The following is a 24,770-nucleotide window of genomic DNA, read 5'->3' on the forward strand; positions in this document are numbered from 1 at the left end:
CCAACCTAATATATATATATAATTGTATGTGCATTGTTAGGTGTGGGATCATTTTTAATCCCATTATTGGCTCCAGGGATTTTTTTCTTTTGGGGGAGGTAGTGCCTAATGTGAATTCATGCTGAAAACCTATATGAGGGTAGGCTCATGGATACAGACTCTCAGGGGAGATTGCCCTACCCCAATTCATTAGCATCAGAATCCAAGAAAGGCAGTTTCCCTGAGAATTTGGACCCCAGAAAAACTTTAGATGTTGGAATCATCAGATCTAGCCTATCAAATAAGTACCCTTAATATAATATAGTAAATAAAAGAGAGCCTCGGGCTTCCCTGGTGGCGCAGTGGTTGAGAGTCCGCCTGCCGATGCAGGGGACATGGGTTCGTGCCCCGGTCTGGGAAGATCCCACATGCCGCGGAGCGGCTGAGCCCGTGAGCCATGGCCGCTGAGCCTGTGCTTCCGGAGCCTGTGCTCCGCAACGGGAGAGGCCACAACAGTGAGAGGCCCATGTACTGCACAAAAAAAAAAAAAGAGAGAGAGAGCCTTGAAAATATGACAAAAGAGGAAGCAGATGTAGAAAAAAATCAAACAACTCCTAGAAATGAAAAATCGAAATTTAAAATTCAATAGATAAGTTTAACAGCTGATTAGGTACAGCTGAAAGGATGATTAGGGACATGGAAGATAGAACAGAGGAGAGGCAGAGAGATGGAAAATATAAAATAGAAGTTTAAAAGACATGGAAGATAGACCAAGAAGATGTATCATACATTCAGTCATAATTCTAGAGAGAGAGTAAAGATGAGGGAAGAGGCAATATTTGAAAATATAATGGAGGATTGCTTTCTATAGATGACAAAGGACCCTAATCCACAAAGTCAAGGAGCCAAAGAAATTCCAACTATGATTAAAGAAAAATGCACACTCAGAATCATCATAGTAAAACCATAGCACATACTATATTAAATATTAAAACATTAAATAATGTACTGCATTTTATAACATAATAGAAATCGAGGATAACTTCCAAAGTGTTAGAGAAAAAGGAATGAAGAAAATAAAAACCAATCCAAAAGAAGGCAAGAAAGGAGAGAGAAACGAAAGATAGAAAGGCATGAAAAAAGAAAACACAGTATAAGATGGAAGAAATAAATATATCAATAATTGCACTAAATTTAAATATTTTGAAATAAAGCTGCATTTTAAAGACAAACATTGTCAGACTGGGTAAACAAAATCCAGCTATTTGTTCTTTACAAGAGACATGAAAGTATAAGTGTACAGAAAGTTTGAAAGTAAAAGGGTGGAAAATGATGTACTAGGTAAATACTAAATAAAAGAAAGGTCATATACCTATAGGAGACAAAATATTTTAAGGGAAAAAACTTATTAGAGATAAAAAGATAACTGTATAATGATAAACTATTCAATTTTCTAATACGGTATAACAATTTTAAAAAATGATATAGTTTCAAAAATGAGCTGAAATGACAAAATTACATGGAAAATTAGTCAAGGCCACTATCTCATGAGCTATTTCAACACACATTTCTGTGATTTTCTGTGAATAAGCAGTAGATAATCATAAAGGACATAAAAGATTTGAGGAACACAATTAACAAGCATGATCTGATGAGCATATATAGAACTCTATATCCAATAACTATCCAATATATGGTATTTTCAAGCATCCGTGGAATATCTGCAAAACTGGACCATTAAAAATTAAATGCTGGGGGTCAGGGCGTGAATAGGCAGAGCACAGAAGTTTTTTAGGGCAGTGAAAATACTCTGTATAATACTATAATGGTGGATACATGTCATTAAACATTTGTCCAAACCCGTAGAATGTACAACACCAAGAGTAAACAGTAATGGAAACGGTAGACTTTGGGTGACAATGATGTGTAGATGTAGGTTCATCAGTTGTAACAACTGTACCACTCTGGCAGGGGATATTGATAATGGGAGAGGCTATGCATGTGTAGGGGTTGAGTGTATGTGGGAAACTTCTATACCTTCTTCTCAATTTTGCAGTGAACCTAAAACTGCTATTAAAAAAATAAAGTCTTTTTTTTAATTTTTTTTTTTTTTTTTAAATTTATGGCTGTGTAGAGTCTTCGTTGCTGTGTGCAGGCTTTCTCTAGTTGAGCCGGGGCTACTCTTCATCGCAGTGCACGGGCTTCTCATTGCAATGGCTTCTCTTGTTGCGGAGCACGGGCTCTGGTAGTTGCAGCACGTGGGCTCAGTAGTTGTGGAACACAGACTTAGTTGCTCCGTGGCATGTGGGATCTTCCCGGACCAGGGATCGAACCCATATCCCCTGCATTGGCCGGTGGATTCTTAACCACTGCACCACCAGGGAAGTCCAAAAAATAAACTCTTAATCAAAAAATCAACTGCTTCAGCCATAAAGCATTAGTCAAGGAAGAAATTACAATGGAATTAGAAAATATTTAGAAACAAGAGCTGATGAAAATATTACATAACAAAACCTGTGGGATGCAGTTAATATAGTATTTAGAGAAATATATAACCTTAAATATTTCTCATAGAAAAGCTCAAAAATTAATAAGCTCAAAAGTTAAAGTCTCAGAATTAATGAGCTAAGTGTCCAATCAAAATAACACCCCAAAAAGTAAAAGGAAGAAAAAAAACTATAGATAAGAAAAAATTTTTAAAAGAAGATGAACAAAGCCAGAAGTTGATTTTTTAAAAATATTCATAAAATTGACAAAATTCTGGTGACAATGATCAAGAAACAAAAAGAAGGTACAAGTAACCAATATTAGGAATAGAAATGAGTTAAGAATACAAGTCACAAACTAGAAAAGGATATTTGTCATGCAATAAAGACTATATAAAGAATTCCTATACGGAGTAAGAAAAAGATAGACAGCCAGTGGTTCAAAAGGAATTCCACAGAAGAAACATTTCACAAATTTTTGAAAAGGTGTTCGGGAATTCCCAGGCAGTCCAGTGGTTAGGACTCTGTGCTTCCACTGCAGGGGGCACAGGTTCGATCCCTGGTCAGGGAACTAAGATCCCGCATGCCTCGAGACGCAGCCAAAAAAGAAAAAGGAAAGGTGTTTAACCATATTAGTAATCAAGGAAATGCATGTTAATACCTATGAGATTCACAAAATCAAAACGTCAGACAATACCAAGTATAAGTGAGCATATGAAACGGGGGCACTACACTATCTGCTAGCTGGTAGCAACCTTTGGAAAACAGTTGGCCTTATCTGAAGTTAAAAGTGTGCATACCCATATGGATCTTTTGCCTAAAACACCTTTTTTCTTAATCTTACTGAAAATATCTTTGTTTATTTCTGAATTCTTTCTTCCTTTAACTACAACATTGATTTCTTCATTTTAATTTTAAATACATCCTTCTTATTCTCTTGATAATGGGATTTGACTTTCTCTTTTTGAATGGGCATTTATTCCCTCACCCAGCTTATATTAAACATTTTAGTATCAAGATCCCGTTAAAAATTTATTGAGGACCCCAAAGAGCTTTTGTTTATGGGAGCTGTAGCTATTTACCATATTAGAAATTAAAACTGAGAAATTTTTAAAAAAATAAAATAAAAAACTATGCATACCCTATGACTCAGGAATTCCATTTCTAGGTATGTACTTCAGAGAACTCTTGAATACAAATGTTTATAGCAGTTTATTTTTCTTTGTTATGAATAAAAAAGAAAAATCTTGTAACCCCCTGGAGGTAACCTAGCTGATAAACAACAGTAGAAGGGTAAGTAAATAAGCTTCAGTATATTCACCCAAGGGAATACCGTACAGCAATGAAAGGAACTGCAGCTACAGAGAACAATATGGTGAATACCATTATCAGAACATCGGGGGAAAAAAGCAAATCATCAGTGAGTTACATAAAGAATTATCCCATTGATCTAAAATTCAAACAGTTACAAACACTGAATTATTTAGGGTGTGATGGTCAGTTTTTTGTGTCAGTTTGTGTAGGCTAGAGTTCCCAGTTATTCAGTCAAACACTAAGTGTTGCTGTGAAGGTATTTTATAGATGCATGAAAGTCCATAATCACTTGATTTTAGGTAAGGGGGATTATTCTAATAATAATCTGTATGGACCTGTTGTAACCAGTTGAAAGGCCTTCAGAGCAGAGCCAAGGCTTTCCTGAATAAGAAGAAACTCCCACTGTGGACTGCAGCTTCAGCTCCTGCCCAAAAGTTGCAGCCTGCCCTTCCCAGTGGCCTACCCTGCAGATTTCAGACTTACCTAGCCAGCCCCACGAATGCATAAGCCAATTCCTTGCAATAAATCTTCTTAATATAGGCCTCCTACTGATTCTCTTTCTCTGACTGACAGATTTTGGTCCTGGAGGTGGTTCTAGAGGAAGAGAATCTTAAGGATAAGTTTCCTGAATAGGTCCTGGACTTGCTGGAACTGTTTCTGTAGTCTGATTAGATTTAAAGGCACAAATGACTCTATTTCAAGTGGTAAAGAGGGTACTGGTAGTCCATGGAGTGATGATATTAGAGATATGAAAAATATTGATATTGGATACTCCAGGCAAGGGTTTGGATGACCTTTGAAATTTTTTTTTTTTTTGGCAATGCCACGAGATTTGTGGGATCTTAGTTCCCCAACTAGGGATTGAACCTAGGCCCTCAGCAGTGAATGCGCTGAGTCCTAACCACTGGACTACCAGGGAAATTTCCTGGGTGACCTTCGAACATTTTAGTCAAACTAAATAGTATAATGAGATTGGCTGGTGGTTCCTAACTGTGCCGGACAAATTGGGAAAAGAGAAGGATAAGCTCAAGGCTTTAAATTCCCAGCTCAAGATCCTCATAAAATGACCCAAAAGCTGGCTGAAAAACAAACCCCATATCTCACTCTGTGAGTGGCTGAATTATAATGCAAATTGAATTCCCAGTCTCAATGGTATCTACTGTTAAAGTGAGGGCACTGATTGCGAAGAGATGGGATACTGAAAGTTGGAATGAGGACAAGTGGGAAGACCCTGAGAGGGATGGAGACGTTGAGTCCCTCAATTCTGGTGAGACTTTTCGAGCAGTAGAAGCAGACTTTCCGCTGGCATCTGAGGGGATTAACCCTGCACTGGAAATTGTAATGGCCTCCCCAAAGCAGCTGCTTTGCAAGACGGTGCTGTTTCTCCTCAGGACCCACTCCCACCCCTCCCTTTGCTTCTAGACCTACAATTAGACTCAAGTCCCAGCATGTCCCTAAAGGTGAAGTGTAAAGCAGGAAGAGGTGTGCTATTCACCAAAAACACTGCATGATTTTCCCAATTTATACAGACAAAGTCAGGGAATATGAGATTGGAATGTTAGAGTGGACTACTTCTGTAAGACCTGCTCGTCAGCCCCAGGAAGGTGCAGAGGACACACTTTTCACCACAACACAGAGGAATACTTACAAAGGTGGGAGAGACTACTAATACCAGCAAAGGAGTGATGTCCCTCTCACCCCTGCAGCCTCATCCCACCAAGCCTGGCAGAGGAGAAGGGCCAAGACGCACCTTTATCGGTACTTTTCTTAGTTCCTCTGATCAGACCAGCGTGTCATGCGCCCAACCCTGAACCAATTAGTGTGGCCAGTGGGATGGGAAATGTTATTTGGCTTAAACAATTCAGGGTCTATAACTGGGTTGGGGATGGGATCAAATCCCAAGCCACATAGCTGAAAATAGGTGATGGGGGTGAAGAGTACGGTTCTGAGTGGGAATTCTGACTACTGTTAACTGGAAAGGGGGAATAGATGGTGGGCACTAAACAGGATGAATTTCCTCTGTTGCTGCAGAAGGAAAATAGTACAGACTCAGGACCCAGGCTTGCTATGTACCTACTCACACCAGGGCAGGGCAGGATGGGTTTCTGGGTTCCCTATCAGTGTAATAGATTTGGTGTTTTAATCTAATCATGTAGTAAAAGTTCCATACTTGAAAAAAAGTTCTATACTTGAGAAAAGCTTCAAACACATGCATAAATGTATCTTGACAATTGGACTATACCAAATCCTGGTTATTATCGTAGTCAGTAGAAGTGCTGGTTTTGAGGATCTCCTAGTGTTGGAGGAGGTCATAGAGAGCATGTGACCCACGAGCTGGACCCCGGCAACTGGAGGCCCCTCACCACCTCCCCATCCTTGGAATGTGTGCTCTGCTTGTCTTCCTCACGCTAGAAGCTGCCCAAGGACGCAGCTTTGAGATAGTCATGTGGTGCTGAGACCATCTGGACGTTGTACGTGATGGAGCCCAGTTCAGTCCTCTGTGTAAACTTCAAGATTCTGGCAGGCGGGTGTGGAGATCTGTTCATCTTGCAGCCACCCAAGACAAGCTTGGTAAGTAGGTTCTCTTGCTTCTTAAACCTGCCACCTACCAATTTGCAGTGGTTTGCCTCTTTCTTCAGTCTCTCCCTGCCCTTCACCTATGGGGCCAGTTTCAGAAGCTCCCAAGAAGGTTGCAAACTAACACCTAGGTGTCTGGAGCAGCATGGATTATTATTTGTGCCTCAACTAAAAGTAGTAATAGCTTTTAGCTTTGGTCACTTATACATTGCAAACTCTGTATACTAAGTGCCCTCCACGCATCAGCTCTTAAATCTCCCTCAACCCTGTGAGCTTGATATTATTATCTGACTTCCCTGATAAGGAATCTGAGGTTTAGGCATATAGGCAGCTTGTCCAAGGTAACACAGCTACTAATGGCAGAGTTGGAATCTGAACCAGGCCTACAGGACCACCAAGTTTGTCCTGTATGATGGGTATCGTGCTTTGCCCCTACCCCTGTCTCCACCCCACACCCATGCCCTGTCCTGCAGTATCAAATTGGCTATTAATGAAAAAAATTCAGATTCAACCTTTGCTTCCCAGTGCTAAGTTTGGCCTCATCTTCTATCTGAAAACTCTAAAAGTCAGGATATTCACTGGCTCTGGAAAAATAGTCTGCACAATTCAGTTGCAAAGTGTGAGCAGAGGCTGCAAAACTTATCTTTTAAGCTCTGTGAGGTTTTAGTATCAGGAAGCTCCTTGTCAACATCTGCCAGATTCCTGTTCTATTGCTTCACTTTGTCTTGTCTCCTCTGTTATGACTTGATGTCATATCTGAGAACAATAGCTGTTTATGGTCAAGCTTTAAAATATCAAAGTCAGGAAGTCAGGGAACCATATGTATTTCTGGAGGAGTAACAAACACGTTGTCAGACTTGTTTTTCTATGCACCCGTGATAATTTACTGGTGTTGATAAAAAGGTCCATCATGCCGTGGACTCAGATTGCCACTGATCTTTGAGTCAAGGGAGTGAGAGGGAGTGAGAACCTCCACCAAGAGGAGTCTGTTTGGGCTGCTTTAACAAGATACCACAGACTGGGTGGCTTTTAAACAACATAACTTTATTTCTCACAGTTCTGGAGGCCGGAAGTCTGAGATCAGGGTGCCAGCATAATGAAGGCCTTCTTCCTGGTTCATAGCCAGCAACTTCTCGCTGTGTCCTCACATGGTGGAAGAGGTGAGGGAGCTCTTTTATAAACGGGTGGTGTCTCTTTTATAAGAACACTAATCCCATTCACGAGGGCCCCACCCTCATGACCTAAGCAGCTCCCAAAGGCCCCACCTCCTGATACCATTAGAATTTCAGAATTAGCATTTCAACATACAAATCTGGGGAGGGGGTGGGCACAAACATTCAAACCACAGCAGTGTTTCCATCACCTTCCAAAAGGTAGGATGCAGGATGTGTGAAAGTTGGAGGGAGTGACTGAAGACCATGGGGTCGAATATAGTTCGTTTTTGCAAAGAAATGGATGGAATCCATTGAGGTTCCTAAGTTTTCAGAAGTGTAAGAGCCAGGCTGCCATGCTTGCTTGTGAATAGGAGCTGGTGAATAGGATGGGGCTGTGAGACCCAGATTTGGAAGGTACCCTAATCCTACTTGCAAATGTCATACTTAGACACTCAGCAAAATGTCGTATTAGGAAAAATATTTAGCAAATGCCATATATAGACACTTAGCAAATATGGTTAGCAAGTAACCAGGTTACTCAACAGAGGCCTCAGTTTCCCCATCTGTAAAATGGAGATAATACGACCCACTGCCCCAGACTGTGGAAAGGATTAATTGAGATATGGATGTAAAGTTCCTGGCATTTAGCAGGTAGTTAGTAAATAGCAGCTATTATTACTAACATTTTTATTGTGTGTAGACCCATATTGAGTTTGTTCAGACAACTGAACATATAATTTATAATAACTAACAAATGTTATGCTCCTCAGATGCAGGTCTGTGGAACCAGAATAGCATCTGTAGCAGCTGAAGTCATCCTAGGCTCTTGGCCCTGTGTCCTGGCAGCAATTTGATATGAAGATGGTAGCCAGGGTGCTGTGGGGCAGCCTCAGCCTGCTCCGCCTGGTGTGGTGTCTCCTTCCGCAGACAGGCTACGTGCACCCAGATGAGTTCTTCCAGTCTCCTGAGGTCATGGCAGGTAAAGCTCCCCATGTGTGGTTACAGTAGGCTGCGGCAAAGTCTGGTCAAGGAGCTGATCGGCTGTTTAGTGCGGAGGGAGAAAAATGTCTGTGCAGGTGAGCAGTGAATCCACAAGCCTCTTTGGCATAATAATTTGGGAGTGGGGACTTCGCATCTCCTTCCTGAGTGGTGACATTGACCTTCTAAATGATACCGATGAAATGCCAGCCTCTTTGACATCTTCCTGCTTATAACGACAGTACAGGTCATTCAGAACAAAAGCTATTTTGGGCTTCTCAGTGGAAGGATTTTAGAGTTGGGCTTCCCCAGTGATTGGGGAAACTTACACAGGGCTGTGACATAAAATAATCATGAAACTTTTCTTCTGTAGGTTCATGTGATGGCTGAGGGAACCCAGACCTAGAATGCTCACTTTTTAGAACTTAAATTCTAGGCGGTATAGGACACATCATGAAGATGGTTGCTGGAAACCTTGAGGCCTTTCAGATGCTGTGGTCACAAGGCTTCCTCCTCATGGTTCAAGATGGCTGCTTGTGCTCCAGGCATCAGGTCTGACACCAAGTCTTTCCCGCCACCAGAGAAGAGATAGGCATGCCTACTTTCTTTAAGGGCATATTTTGAAAGTCACATTCTTTTTGCCCATTCCATCCCATTGGTCAGAATGTATCATGTGACCACATGTACCTGCAAACGGAAGCTAAAAAATATACTGTTTATATCTGACCAAATGCCCAGCTAAAGAGACTAAGGATGAAGGAAGGAATGGATATTGATTGGGGAGATATCAGCTATCTCTGCCACAGGGCTCAACAGGTGGATTTGTTTTTAAAGTTGAAAGGTCCAGTTTATTTTTCCACAACCCCTGCCCCCCGTTTTTTTATAACCTGAGCCAGTAAAAAGCAGCCAGATTGATCTGATCCGAGGTTTTCTGTTTCCCTTTCACCTTCTGACAGAGAGGAAAAAACTGCCAAAAGGCCAGAAGAATAAGGAGAAGCAAAGAGCCTTAGACAACCAGCAGTGTTATCAAATGTGAGATGATGTAGAGCTTGGAGCTAAGATGCAGAAATTAAGAGTTTATTTTCCTCACCCCCACCCCTTAGAGCTCTGGGACAGTGGGGCACAGAGTCACAGACTAGCCCCAGGCAGCAAGTAATTTTCATTACATGAGTATATTCTTAATTTTAAACATTAAGAATCATAGACAAAACCAGTCGCTTTTGACCATAACCACAGTTGTTTATTCCCTTCCCCCATTCTCACACTGGCTGTCCTGGGTAACAGTCATAATCACAGAGATGCGTTTTTGACTCTGACTTTGGAGACTTTAGAACTCAAGGAGAGGAATGGGGCCTCCCCCTGCTCCTTCTCATACATCCTGTCCAGGACACACTGTTACCTCACTTCCCAGGTGTGGGCTGTGTAACAAACCATCACAGACCTAGCAGCTTAAAACCAGCAGCTCACAGTTCTGTAAATCAGAAGAAGTCCAGCCTGGGCTCTCTGGTCAGGGTATCATAGTATGGGCTGGGCTGAGTTCTTGTCTGGAAGCTCTGGGAGAAAATCTGCTTCCAAGACGATTCTTGCTGTTGAACAAATTTAGTTCATTGAGGCTATGGAACTAAAGCCCCATTTCCTTGCTTGCTGTAAGCCAAGGGCTGCTCTCAGCTCCCAGAGGCCACCCACATTCCTTGCCAACTGCCCCTTCCACCTTTAAACCAGCAAATCCTTCTCACCTCTGATGTCCTCTTCTGCCACCAGCTGATTTATAGGGCTCATGTGATTTTTGTCACACACATCTGGGTGATCTCTGTATCTTAGGGTCAGCTGACCCCTGTGACGTAACCTAATCACAGGAGTGAACTCTGTCATCTTCCCAGTCCCAGGGATTATGTCCGGCATGTACACCAGGGGGCTGGAAAATCTTGGGGGCCATCCTAGGATTTTGTCCGTAATGTCCTCTGCGCTGGGACCTGGCTCACCTCTCCTTCTCTCTCTGCAGAGGACGTCCTGGGCATAAAGGCCACGCGGCCCTGGGAGTTTCACCCCAGCAGCCCCTGCCGTACAGTGGTCTTCCCACTGCTGACCTCTGGCTCCGCCTTCTGGCTGCTCAGGCTCTGGGAAGAGTGGGGGCCGTGGCCTGGCCCGGTGAGCGGCTATGCGCTGCTGGTCGGGCCCCGTCTCCTCCTCGCTTCCCTCTCCTTTGCCCTGGACTTGGCCGTGTACCACCTAGCCCCACGCTGGGGGGCGGAGCGCTGGAACGCCCTGGTCCTGCTGTCTGGTTCCTACGTCACCTTGGTCTTCTACACAAGGACCTTCTCCAATGCCATTGAGGGGCTGCTCTTTGCGTGGCTGCTGGTACTGGTATCACCCCGTGTAGCTGGGAGCTGCACTCCCAAGAAGCCTTCTCCAGGCCCGTCGTGGCACAGTTGGCTTCTTGGGGGTGTCATGGCTGCTGGCTTCTTCAACCGGCCCACCTTTCTGGCCTTTGCTCTGGTCCCCCTCTTCCTCTGGGGTACTTATGGAGCCACAAACCCCAGCTTCAAGTCGCTGACCAAGGAAGCCCTGGTGCTGCTCCCAGGGGCGACCCTCACAGCAGTGGGGTTTGTGGCTGTGGACAGCTGCTATTTCTCCAGTCCATCTAGACCCAGTACCCTTGTCCTTACACCTGCCAACTTCTTGTACTACAACCTGGATCCCGTAAACCTGGCGAGGCATGGCACACACATGCGGCTCACTCACCTGGCAGTCAATGGCTTCCTGCTCTTTGGGGTGCTGCATGCCCACGCCCTGCAGGCCGCGTGGCAACAGCTGCGAGCCTGCCTCCAGGCCTTCACACAGATGGGCCTCCCAAGGGCACTGGCTGCCCGGAGCCTGCAGTCCAGCCCCAGGTCTCACCTCCTGCTCCTCTACTTCATGCCCCTGGCCCTGCTGTCTGCCTTTAGCCACCAGGAGGCTCGGTTCCTGATCCCCCTCCTGGTCCCCCTCGTCCTGCTTTGTAGTCTACAGACCCAACTGGCACCCTGCAAGGGCACCCTGGTCCTCTTCAATGCCCTGGGTGCCCTCTTCTTCGGCTGCCTGCACCAGGGGGGCCTAGTGCCTGGCCTGGGGCACCTGGAGCAGGTGGTTCGCGCTCCTGCGCCCCCGCGTGTACCCACCCACTACACACTCCTCTTCACCCACACCTACATGCCCCCCCGGCACCTCCTGCACCTCCCGGGCCTCGGCTCACCCGTGGAGGTGGTGGACATGGGCGGGGCTGAGGACCAGCTCCTGTGCCAAGCCCTCAGCAACCTCACCAGACGACCAGCCTGCCACGTGGCTGGTGGGCCGTGGCTCTGCCGCCTTTTTGTGGTGACCCCTGGCACCACCAGGTCTGCCATGAAGAAGTGCAGCTTCCCCCTCAAGAGTGAGACACTCATCTTTCCCCACTTGACTCTGGAGGACCCACCGGCCCTGTCCTCCCTGCTGAGCGGGGCTTGGAGGTACCATCTCAGCCTTCACATCCTGGAGCTGGGGGAGAAGCCTGACAATATGACAGAAAAGACCCTGCCCAAGGCTCAGCCATAGGTGAAGGTGCTGCTCCACCTTCTAGGTAGAGAGCTGGGCTGGGACAGAGCCCTGACTCTCTTCCTTCCCTTTCCCTTCCAGAATCCCCACCTCTCCTGTGCACAGCCTTTGACTGCTCCACCTTCTGGGTAAACTGACACCCATCTTCCCTCAAAAACCAAAGATCTGACCAGTTGCAGTCCTGATGCCAAGGTCCCCAAAGAACCTGGTGAAATCAATGACGCAAAATGCCTGTTCCTGCCCTATTCCTTCCAGCCACTGTGATGTTTTAAACATATAAATAGCACCTGACTGTGAAAGGAGACAACAATCTCCTAATGACTTTCCTGAATGACTCCCCCCAAACCTTCCAGGATGCCTTACCTCTTGCTGTCATGACAACCCTTTGGCTTCCTAGATACCTGGAAGGAGGCAGTGTAGTGATGTAGAACGAGCAGGTAGCTCATATTCAGAGGAGTTAGTTCTCGTCCCTGGTCTGCTACACACTGGCTATGTAATCTTAAGAGAGCCCCTTCCCCTCACCCAGCCTCAGTTTTCCAGTCTGTACAAGGATCAGAAGGTCTCTGAGGTGTCTGCCAGCTAACACTGTGTCATTCCTGGGTCTGCAGCACGTTCCCTGGCCAGACAGGCATGTCTCTCCCAAAGCTCTGTAAGCATAGAAGTGGGTGTGGCATATTTAATGGCACTTCAGGGCCTACCTACCGTCTCAGTGCTTGGTTATTACCAAAAAAAGTAGTTCTGGAACTTTTCTGCCCACCCACTCTCTTACTCCTGTCCCTGGAAGAGGTGATGGAACGTTTCTGCATCTCACCCTTGAGGGATCAAGCCCAGATGTTCTCCCTTCTCAGTTGGCCCCAGTGGGAATGGAGATAGAAGGCTCAGTCAGTACCTGGTGGCACTTGAGCACAAAACCTTAAATGTGGTCTGGTCACTCTCCAAGCTCAAAGCTTCTGTCTGGAGCCCCTTCACAGGATGGAGAGCAGACCCCGGGCCAAACCCACACCTGCCGCCCTGGTGGAAGCCATCAGACCGGGGCGTGTTGCTCCTCACAACACAGGGCACCCCCGCCCGGTCCGCTGGGAATATGAGGGGCTGTGGCACTAAGCTTGTCCTCGTTCTCCCTGCCATCTCGTGAGAACAAGAAGCACCCAGGCCACTGAGAGCAGTATGCTGGAGGAGCACAGAGCAGGCGGCCAAACCTGTACAACCGACCAAACCCGAGCGCTTTTCTAGTCCCGCCTTCTGCTGGCTAAAGCCTCGGGTCATCTTAAAGCTCCACCCACCGCAGGCAAGCTGCTCTGTGGCTGCTGCTGGGTCCTAGTGCCACACTTTGCTCAGGACTCCAACCCCAAGGGAGAGGAGAGTCAGTGCCATGCTAGTAAATGTTTAGCAACCCGTTCTCTAAGGGCAAACTAGCCCCCATTTGTAGTGTTTTCTGACTTGTGTGGTGTAAATACTCTTACCGTGGCTGATTTCAAACTACTAAAATGATGTTACTCAACTTGGGAGGAGATGCCAAGGATCTCTCTCCTGAGCTGGCTGTAGCACACTCCCGGACATTTCCCTCTTTAAAACTCTATAGTACCTGTTCATGACAGTTCATTGTTGTTTTGGTTGGTTTGTTACGAACTTCAGATTGGTCTTCCTACCTGTACTGCTTAGCATCATCTCTGGCACGCGACATTGCTTATTTACTTTGCAGCCAAAGATGGCTTTTCTGCCCAACAGATAAAACCAAATGCCACCTTGAGACACCCCAGATTCAAAGGTCCCAAATTCCTCTGGGCTTCTCGGGACTTCTCTTCCCTTCCCCAGTTGGGTTCACAACCTCAGAATTCCCTGGAGGAGCTGTTGGTGTAGCAGTCTGTGTAGACTGTAGTGATCTGACCTGCAACAAATTTGTCTGTAAAGTGTTGGTATCTAGATTTGTGTGGCACCAAGGGGTGATTTGGAATTGTCCTGCAGGATAGTGGAGTGAGTTACTTCCCTGCTTCACTTTCTGACAAAGCTCAGACTAGCCTGAAAGGTATGTTGGGAGATTGTTGTCACTGGGGATGGTGGGAAGAATTTGGTCTGCTTCTTTAGTAACAGGGTACCTGGTGGGATGACAAGCCACTGACTATGAACACTGGAGACTTCTCCAACAAAGCGGGGAGGCATCCAAATCTCCTCTAGCTGGAGCAGAAAGGACCCAGTTCTCTCTCTCTGCTCTCAGGCTCCTTTTACAAAAACGGAGGGAACTTAGTTCCTTCACACTTCTTCCCGCAAAAAAATAAACTGCCTTCATTTCTTGCTTTCCTTCCTTTCTTACCAAATGGCCAGCTTGTCTAGAAGCTTCATTGCTTCCTGCACTTCCTCTTTGTCTCTGCTAGTCTAGAAAAAGACCCGACTGTGAGTGTGCTTGTTTATGTGGAGGGTAGGGGATTGGGCTGGGGACTGCTAACATTCTGCTCCTCTGATATTCAGGTCCAGAGACCAAGGAGTGGGATTGAAACCAATGAGGCAAACAAGGCAGTAGATTGAACAAGCTCCTCTGGCTCCTCACTGCCAAGGTCAAAGGAGAGTCCAGTGAGTTGCCTCTGGTCTGGGAGAGGGAGTACAGGAGGGTAGGATGCCAAATTAGAACTCTGTCATTAGGAGAGTGGGACACTGGCCTCAGAGAGGATTAAATAGAAGCCCCTCTGATGGGAAGACTGGAGGATGGAATGTCAAATCAGAACTTTGACCATTAGGAAAGTGGAGGACAGGCTGCTTTTGCTTCTCCACCCTATCCAGCGACTATCAGAATGCCAGAGTACAGACTGGTCACCAGCCTAAAAGCTTCTTGGGCTTCGAGCTTTCTAGATTGCATGATGAACTGTGTAGCCTGATTAGAGACAATCAATGCATACAATGGACTTCCTCATCGTGGGTTTGTTAGCTGGAGCATAGTCTTTAGAGTGCATCCTAGCCCCTCTAAAATAGGGACAAGGAATCCAGGTAGCTTGTTCCATGGTAGGCAGTTGTCCTAACACCCAGTGATGATAGTGGTTGGTGGCAGGGAAGGGAGGCATTGAAGGTCAGGGTAAATGCTGCAGGGTAAATGTGATTAGGGACATGGGCCCTGGAGTCAAACACCTGTATTCACATTCCACTCTGTAAGGCCGTGGGCAACTTAAGTAGTCTTATACTTCCTCATATGAAAGTTGTCTTAAGGAGTGAGATAACCCACACAGAGTGCAGTTAGCAAGTGCCCAGTACAGAGTAAGTACTCAATATGTGCTAACTACTATTACCATAGGCCTACAAGTCCCCAGGAATCCTAAATCCACCTTGCCAGAGAAGCAGGGAGCTCACACTGAAACCATGGGTAATGAGTCAATCCATTTCACCTGCCTTCACTAATCAAGGTCATTTTAAGACTCACAAGGCCTCCAAGCAGCACAAAGCCTAAACAATAAGATGTTTGATGGAGTTGTTTTCCAGGAATTTGCAGTTGGCTGTGTCTAGTTCAAGCTCTGGGCATGCTCCTGACCTTTTGACATCAGAGGGCCGAAAACTCCACCGGCAGAGGCAGGTGGTGCTAAAGCCTCCATCTTTCAAGCTGCAGATGCATGTGGCTTAGTTACACCTGTGCAGAACTACAATTATCACACCTTTCTCCAATCACCTTTCCCCACGCTCCCCACGTCTCAGGCCGCCCTGCTTCTATTCTTCATCCCCAAAATACCCGAAGCCCCTTGCCTTGGGGGAGACAGATCTGAGACTAGTTCTCCTCCTCCCTTAGCGCTAGCCTTGAGCGTTAACCTTCTCTTTGCTGCAAACCTCTGCATCTCAGCGTTTGGCTTTCTACGCATGGGGCAAAAGAACCTTGTCCGGTAACAATACCCATTACTCAGCTCACACATTTAATCAGAAGATTTTGGCAACTGCAGGATTGTATTTTCATCCAGGATCTCCCCTGGAAGTAGTGCCCTGCTATATCAGTGCACAGGCAGCAGCATCCATCACTGGTTTTAGTCTCATTTCAGAGGGCAGACCCTCTTTCCGGTTGTACTTTGGTCCATGGCTCTCTGCCCGCGCGGTGTATCAGGTACCAGTCTTTACTTCTGTCAGGCTTCGGGGGCTTTTCTCATACGCTGTGTCCCGACCGATCACAGGGCTCCCTTCACCAGGGGTGTCGGTATGGCCTGGGCTCTCTGATGAGCGGGACCTCTGTAGGCGGACCATCTGAGTCCGGATTCCAAGCCATGCGTAGTGTCCGGGATGACTTCATAGCGCCGAGGCCGGTGTCGAGCCCGGAAGGGAAAGCAGGCGACCTCGACTCGGCCCGGCCTGGGTTTAGGGGTTTGCTCCCGGGCCCTTCTGGCTACCTGGTGGTGGCCGCGGGCGTTCCCGGAGGCTGCGGCGTAGCTCCTGAATGAAGGTGTCTCTGAAGCGGGCAGCGCGGCAGCCCAGGGAGCCCGCGGCCCCTGCCGCGAGGGCTCGCAGGCGCCGGGCCGCGTCCTGCCCGTGTAGCTGGGCCTGCAGCAGTACGAAGGCGGTGAGCTGCGCCGCACGCCGGATGGGCCGCGACTCAGCGAGACGCTCCACCAGCTGCGGGCTGTGCAACAGGGCGGCCAGCAGCCGCCGTAGAATCATCCTCGGAGCGCCCCGTAATCCAGAGCACGCCGCTCTCACTTCTGATCGGCGACGCCTGACTACCGACCACGTCTGCGCCGGCGCCGCCGGGTGACGACACTGCCGCGCTGGGATTGGAGCACGGGATTTCGACTTTTCACAGCGGCCTCCGAGCGTTTCCGGTTCCGCTACCACCGGGGCGGCTTCGTTTTTCTCGCAGTGGCGGCGACCTCGACCGAAATCTGTGCGTTATGTCGGGTGGCCTCCTGAAGGCGCTGCGCAGCGACTCCTACGTCGAGCTGAGCCAGTACCGGGACCAGCACTTCCGGGTGAGGCAAGCGGGGCAGCGAGAAGGGGAGGCCCCGGGCCAGAAGGCTGAGAATTGGTTTGCTCTTGTCTCATTGTGTCGTCTCCCATTCCCTGGTATCCCGAAACGCGAAGGGAAGCCTTGGTGCTTGCTGTGGAATGGATTCTGAAAGGGCGTTTGGATATCACTGAATAGTCTCTCGTAGGCAGGGAATTTGAGGCTCTCTCTCACATTTCCTAGCAGCCGCTGCCTGATCCCCGGGGCAGTGCAGACGGGCGGCAGTAGTAGTGGCGTCTCAGGTTTTCCCGAACGGTGCCGCGGGAAGGTGACTTTGTGATGAGGGAAAGCGGTGTCTTTTTGACACGTGGAGCATGTGGAGGCGCCATCCTGACCCAGATACCGGGGATTTTAATTATTTTTAAATTTTCAGTTACATCAGCCAAACTGCGATTTGGCGTTTCGCGTCCTCTCCTTGGGCTAGTTAAACGGCCCTCCACAAGTTGTACGTGGTGAGTGGCAGACACAGTTGAGCCCTGCCTCCACTTTTAGGGAGCCCTTGGAGTGTGGAGGGGGGGACCAGCATGTTAAGTGTCTGGATGTCAAGATCGGAGAACTGCTGGGTTTCAGAAGAGGGAAATTTTTGTTTGGCCCGCGTCACAGCAGATTCTGTGGAAAAGGGGGAGGCTACAGCTATTAAAGGTGGGTTCTTCAGTATCAGCAAAGGCGGGGATAGGGTGGAGGTGACTGACACTCATTAACTAGTGGTTGTTTAGTAAATCTGTATTGAGTGCTGTTGCTGAAGCCTTCTGCTACACCTTAGAGAGGGAAGACAGTTTCCACACCCTAAGACTTCATAATCCTCTAGGGATTATGGGATTGTAAATGGAAGGACTGTAAATGTACAGATTTACAATGAAGGTAAGTGATCATAATCTAGGCAGAAATGATGAGTGGAAAGGGAGGGGCTGTGAGGATTCAGAAAATTCCCTGTGACGGGGAAAGGAGGGGTCACATACAGAAGAAGGTAGCTGTGGAGAATGTTTAAAATGCATCAGTACGGTAGGGAAATGGAAATTTGAGGTCAAATTGAGAAGGATCTTAGATTTTCACGCAGTCAACTGTTTTTAAATGCTTACTGTATGCCAGGCATGATTTTTCATTCTATCACTTTTACAGGTCTCATTACTTTAGAAAGTTCCACATCATAACCATCCTGAATTTCAAGCATCCTGCAAGATTAAAACAGTGAAAGGATTCAACTTTTGCTGTTGTTTATCTCTGCAGTCTAAAGCCTATAGCTTCATTTAGATAGTAGTAAGATACTGTCTTGTAGAATTTCTACAGTGTTTCCTGAATGGGATCCACATTATTATCCTACCTTAAATAAGTACTTATACCAGTTGTCCTAACCTGTAGGCTGTTTGGTGGGACATGACTTGTATGTGTGAGAAAAGAAGGAAAAAGGAAAATGCTTCTTGACCATAATTTTAACAAATCAGTAACAGCAGTAATAAAGTGAATCTACTTTATTTAATGTCTCATTCCAGAGTCCTGGAAAACCTATTTTTAATGTATCGTTAAAATGACTCTTGTCCTGTGAACTTTTAAGGAAGTATGGGATTGGGGATAAGACTGGGTTTGGATTCCAGCTACAACTACTGATTAGATGTGTGACCCTGGACAAGCTACTTAACTGTCTTCCCTCAGGTAGAATGAGGATAATAAATTAGGACCTACTTCATTCAACTCTGAGAATTAAATGAGACTTCCATGCATGGAGATCTGACTTGCAGTCCCTTGATTCTCCCTAGAGGCAGACATATTACCTGTTTCTTGTGTGTGGTATCCATGTATATTCATGCTTTTAAAAAATATAACTTAGAGCATACGCTTCACATTGTTTTGTGCCTTTCTTTTTTCACTTTGCTCTTGGAAATTCTAGGGTGACAATGAAGAACAGGAAAAATTACTAAAGAAAAGCTGTACATTGTATGTTGGAAATCTTTCCTTTTATACAACTGAAGAACAAATCTATGAACTCTTCAGCAAAAGTGGTGACATAAAGAAAATCATCATGGGCCTGGATAAAATGAAGAAAACAGCATGTGGGTTCTGCTTTGTGGAGTATCCTTCCTGTGTGTTTGATGTAGCTGTTGGCCAGAGGTGGGGCCCAGAGTGGCTGGTACCCTATTTTAAAGATGAGTGAGGATATTCGTTGATTAGCATCCCTACACTTATCTCTGCCTCTCCTTCCTTCTGTCCAGTGTGCCTATACTGTTACACTGGGAAAGCTATTAACATTAACATTCTTTCTGAAATCCATTTTTTTCATAGTTGATTAAGAAAAATAATCTTTGAAAATGTATGCTTATGGTGTTTCAAAATGTCCAGAGCATAGTGAAAATAAAAGCCCTATACCATTCTAAGTCCAGAGACAATCAGTTACGAGTCTCGTGGGTCTTTCCAGAAGTAATCCTATGGATGTGTGGTAGCGTACTGCATGCACTCATTTTTTTTCACCTATCTTAGAAATTGCTTCATGTTAGCATATGTAGATCTACCTCTTTTTAAAACAACTATATAGTATTTCATTATGTAGATGTATATAGCTTGATTTTATAGGTCAAAACCAAAGCTATATTTACTTGTGACCATGTATTCTCTCCCTGGAAACTCCAAATATTGGACCTTCTGGATTTATCCTTTGATGTTTTGTTTTTTAACTAATATTTTTCGGTCATTTTGTTTGAGAAACTTTCCAGACCTGATCTACCGTGTCTTGAATTTTCTTTTCTGTGCCCTGAATTGTTTCTTTTGGTTGTATTTATGCCGTAAAATTTCCTTCAGTTTCTGGTGATCCCTGGATTTCTGATCATAATTAGGGGAAAAAAGACTGACTATGTGGATCTAGGCAGAACTACTTTTTTTTTTAATTAATTAATTAATTTGGCTGCGCTGGGTCTTAGTTGCAGCACACGATTCGTTGCTGCTCTAGTTCCCTGACCAGGGATCAAACCCGGGCCCCCTGCGCTCGGAGCGCAGTCTTAACCACTATACCATTAGGGAAGTCCCTAGGCAGAACTTCTTAAGTTGCTGCCTTGCCTTTGGGACATGTGGGTTCCTCAAATGCTAGAATGAAAAGGGATTTTATTTGGCTTGCTAATGTTAAAGACGATGCCCTAGTTCCTCCAGACAGTTCAGATCCCTATCATTTTACTTTTATTTGCCTGGGATTAAATGCCTTTCTGTTAACAGGTCTTTTCCCCACATAGACACCTTTAATTAAACCCTATATGCAGACTCACTTGTTATTCAACTTGGAATTAAGAGCCTCCTGGGGGCTTTCCTGGTGGTGCAGTGGTTGAGAGTCCGCCTGCCGATGCAGGGGTTCGTGCCCTGGTCCGGGAGGATGCCACATGCCGCGGAGCGGCTAGGCCCGTGAGCCATGGCCGCTGAGCCTGCGTGTCCGGAGCCTGTGCTCCACAACGGGAGAGGCCACAACAGTGAGAGGCCCGCGTACCAAAAAAAAAAGCGAGCCTCCTGGGCTTGCTGTCTCCTTTAAGCCCTTTCAAGGGTATTTCGCACTGTGACTTTGTTTCATCCACTAGTACTCTTCACCTTCTGTTGAATCTCTAGTCTGCTTATGGTCTCTTCTCCTCTTTGTATATGTGTTTCTTTTCTGTTTTAATGGGGGCCTTGAGAAGTAAAGAAGAGAAAACGTGCTCTATCAGCTTGAACCAGAAGCCCCACTTTTTTTTTCATATGTAAATTTATTTATTTATTTATTTATTGGCTGCGTTGGGTCTTCATTGCTGTGCCCAGGCTTTCTCTAGTTGCAGCGCAGGGGCTACTCTTCGTTGCGGTGCGCGGGCTTCTCATTGCGGTGGCTTCTCCCGTTGCGGAGCACGGGCTCTTGGTGCATGGGATTCAGTAGTTGTGGCTCGTGGGCTCTAGGGTGCAGGCTCAGTAGTTGTGGCGCATGGGCTTAGTTACTCTGCCGCATGTGGGATCTTCTTGGACCAGGGATTGAACCTGTGTCCCCTGCATTGGCAGGCGGATTCTTAACCACTGCGCCACCAGGGAAGTCCCAGAAGCCCCACTTTTGATTTCGGTATCTGATTTCTGGATTCTGCAAGCTTCTCCCACTCTTCCTTCAGATACGAGGGACGAGTGCCTAGGTTTTACTTTTGCCTCTGGTGGCAATACTGTAAAATAGTTCACAGGGGACAGAAAAGGCAAAGAAAATACTAGATAATAACCAGTCTCTAAGAACTGGAGTGTTTTTGCATCTGCCTTGAAAGTCAGAGATCAACAATCATGATGGCAAATACCTGAAAGAAAGGCTACCGTTCATTGTTAGTGTTTTTTTCCTCAGTTTGCCCTTTAGCATTCATTTCATTCAACAAAAAATTATTGAATGCCCACTGTGTGCTAGGCATTGTGTAGATGCTGACACTGGAATTTCAGTGTTTCCCTACCTGTGTAATTAAAGACAACGGGAAAAAATCCAGATCAGTATTTCCTAAACCCAGCTAATGATCGTAAGTATTACTTACAGAGATTTTTTTTTTAATAGCACCCCAAAGACAGATTTAGTAGATCTGATTTGGAACTACTAATGTGAGTGATATTTTGAGTGTTTCCTTCTAATGAAATGCAATGGCAATTCATATGTACCGTGACCTCTTTTTAAGGTTCTTGAATATATACAGCTTCATATTCAGGGAACCCAAAGATGCTGTTTTCTTGGATAACAGTTCATGGTTAAAACCTGCACTGAACATATTTTATATTTTGCAAACCAAAATATGGAGACAGTGGAACCAGATACTTGACAGGATTATCAAAAAAATCATCAGTGTAGCCACGGATAAGTGTCATTTTTGACCGCTTCTGGACCAATCTCAAACAGGCCTGTGCAAGACAAATTATTGTCTTTGAACTCCATCTGGTTGGATTCGTTTTTGTACATTTTCTTAACTCAGCTTCATTTAGATGTTGCTTCCTCTGTTTACAGAAATATCTGGAGAAATGCTAATTCCTTAATAATAATTAAGATACTATTTAAGAGCAGATGCAGAAAATGCCATGCGGTACATAAATGGAACTCGTCTGGATGACCGGATCATTCGCACAGACTGGGACGCAGGCTTTAAGGAGGGCAGGCAGTATGGCCGTGGGCGTTCTGGGGGCCAGGTATGCAGAAAGGTGCTCTGGGTTCAGCCTTTGCCTGGGATTCCAGTCCTAAATGACAAGTGTTTTGTCAATTTGTATTTGCTCTTTTGAAAATAACTTTGTGCCTATAACCTTGGCTTGAAGTGAATCTGAAAACCACCCATTGGGGTTGGTAAATTATTTTTACACTTGATCTTAGCCAAAAGGCTGAGAAGTGATGATAAATTATTTTTAAAAACCATTAAGTAGTGTATTATCTACATCACAAGCAACCATTATTGGACTTCTGCTGGGGCTAAATGTTCTCCACCTGCCAAGAGTGTTGAACGAAAGCAAAATGCACTAAAATGACTTTTACATTTTTATTTTAAAATAGTTTATTCTTTGCAACGTGCTATCTTTGAATGCTGAGTATGAACCTGGTGTTTGGTAAAACACCATTAGGTAGTCTTAAATAATTTTGCAGGGCAGTTGAGCTATATTATCAGTTGCTTAAAATTATGTTCTGTTCCGCTTGAAATGTTCACATCATGACACCTGAAAAGGCATAGTTATTTGACACATTTTAGGAAGCATGTTTGTTACACTCATCTTCTCTATACTGTAACATGTTCTTTTCCATTAAGGTGCGAGATGAGTATCGTCAGGACTACGATGCTGGGAGAGGAGGTTATGGAAAACTGGCCCAAAACCAGTGAGTGGTGAGAGCCCCGTCATGAAAAACTCACTCCTTTGGCCTGTTGAATTTGATGTGCATTCCCAAGGTCTGCGAACCTGCCTATTTTTACCAAGCCTTATTTAATATGTCTCTACTGAGCTGGAAGGCTCTTCATGGTTTTCCACTTAAAAAATTATTAAACGAGAGAATCCAAAAGAATGCCTTTAATTTTATAGTCTTAACATCTTGGTTGTGTGTCAGATTACCAGAATGATTTCTGTTACCGGGTCAAGAATTGTGTTCCTTAGCAACAGACTTCATGTGTTATGTTGCTCTATCAGCCAAAACACACTTCTTCTAGGAAGAATGGAAAAAAAATTTTTAAGTGTTTACCATGTTTGCATCTAAGTAGGTTTATGGTCTACTGTGGGGCCTGGAATTACTATTTTTAAAATTTTAAGTTTGCATGAGATAAAGTTTAATAAGTGGAGTTCTGCCGTGTAATGTAGCTTTACTCTAAATTAGGAATAGATTTTGATAACTGAATTTTTTTCTATGTTGAATTTTAATCTCTAAAGGCAAACTTAAGAGTCAAGGGAACTTCCTAAATAGTTGGGTAAGCCTTAGACAGTCGCAGAGGACACCACTTCTTATGTGCTTTTTATATCAGGAAATTAGGTCAGGACTTGAAGGGTATTTACTAAACACATTTTTCAAAATATGTTTTCGCTAACGCTAAAAAAACCCAAGGGTCTGTATTAGAGGAAACCTCAACTACTCTAAGGGCAAGCGGGGGACACTGTCAGTAGGAAATGGGGAGGAAATATCAGGAGATGTGAGTTAAACCAGTGCCTTGGCATGATGAAGGTTGTTGTGAGAGCCAGCAGATCTATTTTTTTCATTTTCAAACTGATCTTGGGAATTGAGTGGGGTTGTTTGTTTTTAAAAAAAAGAGCTTAAAGATCAAGAGAATACTTAACAAAAACAAAATCAGAAATGCTTCCCTCGGGAAATGTTTTGGCTCATTCTCATACTGAAGTCTGTCTTGTTTTTTCCCTAGCTAACTGTGCTGAGTTTCAGAGCCTGGGTAGAGCTGGTGGTCTCTACAGAGAAGGGAGTCTGGAGGATTTATTTTGCATTTGTAAGGCAAGAGAGAATTTCTCTAATATTATGTGAACTATTGCTCATTTTAAACTGGTAGTCTAGTATAATTTTCCCTGATGTAAGTGATATTTTTTCATCTAGCAACAAAGTATCTCCTAATTTCCAATAGTTTGTGAAGTTGGGGCTGAAGTATCTCAACTGAACATCTTTCATGTTACAGTAAGTGTATGTTTTCTCAAATTTAAACTGGCTATTTGAACTTTAAAAGAAAGATATCTCTAAATTAGTTGTATTTAGGAAAACATTTGCAAATATCTAATGAGGACATACAATTCATTATTAAAATCTTTTTTACACTGTAGTTTGAATTAATGTATTTTATATTTTGCAGTAAAACGTAACTCAGATTTCTATAGGCATTAAAACCACAGTGGTTCCTATTTGAATTGTCTTCTGTAACAGAGTTCAATAAAATTGGACCAACTTATTGTCTGTGTTTCCTCACCGATAATGACATTGAAGCGGTCTTTACTCTGGAATACATTTTTGGGGGGAAATCTATGAATAGTATGCAGAATTTGCATGTCCATTTTAATTTGACAGTTACTAATATTGCTAGCCACATGTAGCTAATTAACTAAATTAAAACACTCAGTTCCTCAGTAAGTCACATTAGCTACATTTCAGATGCTCAATAGCCACCCGTGGTTAATGGCTGTTGCAGATGATAATGGAATTTGTAGGATGCCAATACAGAACATTTCCATCATTGCAAAAAATGCTACTAAATGGACAGTGTGGGCTGCTTAGAGCCCACACTGGTCACTGTTAATAGATGAGCCTTGTCGTGACTGGTATGTCACTGGGAA

The 24,770-nt window shown here is 44.9% G+C and overlaps 3 protein-coding genes across 8 annotated transcripts in view; 2 read left to right on the forward strand and 1 right to left on the reverse strand.

Annotated features, from left to right (window-relative positions):
- The first annotated feature begins 8,280 nt into the window (after positions 1-8,280).
- Positions 8,281-13,744, forward strand: PIGZ (phosphatidylinositol glycan anchor biosynthesis class Z (Gwada blood group)). Its single transcript, XM_024752125.1, is given in 3 exon segments — positions 8,281-8,318; positions 8,320-8,489; positions 10,491-13,744. Coding segments are annotated over 3 exon segments (1,776 nt in total). The 3' UTR covers positions 12,059-13,744.
- A 2,184-nt stretch (positions 13,745-15,928) lies between these two features.
- NCBP2AS2 (NCBP2 antisense 2 (head to head)) lies at positions 15,929-16,775 on the reverse strand. Its single transcript, XM_024752065.1, has one exon. The coding sequence runs from the start codon at positions 16,676-16,678 to the stop codon at positions 16,379-16,381; it is 300 nt and encodes a 99-aa protein (XP_024607833.1). The 5' UTR covers positions 16,679-16,775; the 3' UTR covers positions 15,929-16,378.
- Positions 16,776-16,806: 31 nt separating this feature from the next.
- The window catches only part of NCBP2 (nuclear cap binding protein subunit 2), a 31,147-nt gene continuing 23,183 nt past the window's right edge, over positions 16,807-24,770 (forward strand). Inside the window, exons 1-5 of one of the 6 annotated variants that reach the window (XM_024752060.1) lie at positions 16,833-16,986; positions 18,907-19,088; positions 22,022-22,160; positions 22,766-22,840; positions 23,858-24,389. In XM_024752060.1, coding sequence (XP_024607828.1) covers positions 16,909-16,986; positions 18,907-19,088; positions 22,022-22,160; positions 22,766-22,837 — 471 coding nt within the window. In that variant the 5' untranslated portion in view covers positions 16,833-16,908 and the 3' untranslated portion in view covers positions 22,838-22,840; positions 23,858-24,389. Of the gene's footprint in view, positions 16,987-18,906; positions 19,089-22,021; positions 22,161-22,765; positions 24,390-24,770 lie in introns of those variants that run through there. The other 5 variants (XM_024752059.1, XM_024752063.1, XM_024752058.1 and 2 more) reach the window with 5 other exon arrangements.

This window comes from Neophocaena asiaeorientalis, unplaced genomic scaffold, assembly GCF_003031525.2.
Source record: "Neophocaena asiaeorientalis asiaeorientalis breed wild unplaced genomic scaffold, Neophocaena_asiaeorientalis_V1.1 scaffold293, whole genome shotgun sequence".
In the NCBI taxonomy this organism is placed as follows: domain Eukaryota; kingdom Metazoa; phylum Chordata; class Mammalia; order Artiodactyla; family Phocoenidae; genus Neophocaena; species Neophocaena asiaeorientalis.